Source organism: Penaeus monodon, chromosome 23, assembly GCF_015228065.2.
Source record: "Penaeus monodon isolate SGIC_2016 chromosome 23, NSTDA_Pmon_1, whole genome shotgun sequence".
Taxonomy (NCBI): domain Eukaryota; kingdom Metazoa; phylum Arthropoda; class Malacostraca; order Decapoda; family Penaeidae; genus Penaeus; species Penaeus monodon.
In genome coordinates this window covers 35097797-35099021 of record NC_051408.1, presented here as the reverse complement: position 1 = coordinate 35099021, position 1225 = coordinate 35097797, and the positions used below count along the sequence as shown (strand labels likewise).

Below are 1225 nucleotides of genomic sequence, written 5' to 3'. Positions count from 1 at the left end.
ATAATGAGAAAATGTGTTAGCTATATTAAAATTTGTTTCATGAATGGTGTAAACTGAAACTTCTTATTAGCCTCCTAGAGAAAATTTAATTTGGTATAAAAATATTTGATGTGTCATGCCACGTTGACAAATGTTAAGCAGTTTACATAAGTGACATTCTTAATAATTTATTAACCTTTACTTAATTTTCACTTTTACTTTGAAAGCATCAAATAAACCCATATTAGGTTAAAGCCAAAGTAGTAACATTATAGATTAATTTTTACTAGTGCAAAGGAATTGAATGATGTAGAGGTACTTTTAGCTTGCAAAATCTCAATGGGATATACCCCCACCTGGAGTTATGAAAACCTAAAGTGCAAGTTTTTTAAATATGCCTTTTTTTTTTTTTATTGAAGACCTAATATTAGTCAATTATTTTAATTGCTGTTTGGAGGGCAGTTATGCTGAAACTTCCTGATGTAATGACCCTAGTATAACCATTTCAAACCTTTACAGAAAGCAGATGAACTACCCCTGGCCCATTTAGCTCAAATTCGGCTTGGAAACAGAATGGTAAGCAGTGAGGTTTTTTGCTCGACAGAAACATGTCATCTCCTATTAATTCTCTCTTGTTGCTTGTTAAGTAGTGGTGATGGATGACTTTTGTTCAGTAGTGGTGATGGATGATTTTAAGCAATTTTGTAGTGCATTGTGATGGCCAGTATTTTTTTTTTTTTTTATGTAATAGTTGGTTTGCATGAGCTCTTATTGTTTTGTTGGTGTGAGGATTTTCATTTGTTCTGGTTTTGTTTCAATTTATTGTTTACCTGTGTCTCCTCCCTGACAAAAAGTAAGTGATGTTTAAAGATATTGCTTTAGGTATTTTGTGTTTTGTGTTTTGATATTTGTCATCTGAGTCTGGTAATATAGTGGGAAAATATACATATCTAAGCTAAACTTATTTGAAAGTTGGATAACATTGTGTTAAACAAAGAAATGAGTTAAAAGTTTGGCTACCAGTTTATATTTCATGTTTTGATACTTTCTTGGACAACAGGGCCATTGAATACAATATTTAAATGTAAGTTTCCTTCTCTGCCCTTCAGTACTTTTTCTCCCTTCTTTTCTAGTTTTTGTAAAGATTCAAAGTAGCAAGTTCTTTAATTTGATATTTGTGTAATTTTTCAAGGGATATGCAGAGTTGTAATGATACAAAAATAGAAGAAAAATGTGCAACATTTAA

The 1225-nt window shown here is 31.0% G+C and overlaps 1 protein-coding gene across 1 annotated transcript in view; it reads left to right on the top strand.

Annotated features, from left to right (window-relative positions):
• LOC119587959 (heterogeneous nuclear ribonucleoprotein M-like) overlaps window positions 1-1225 on the top strand; it is a gene marked incomplete in the record, with an annotated part of 57205 nt that overhangs the window by 50667 nt on the left and 5313 nt on the right. The window contains 1 exon segment of the mRNA XM_037936670.1: window positions 499-555. Within this exon segment, the coding sequence (XP_037792598.1) occupies window positions 499-555 (57 nt within the window).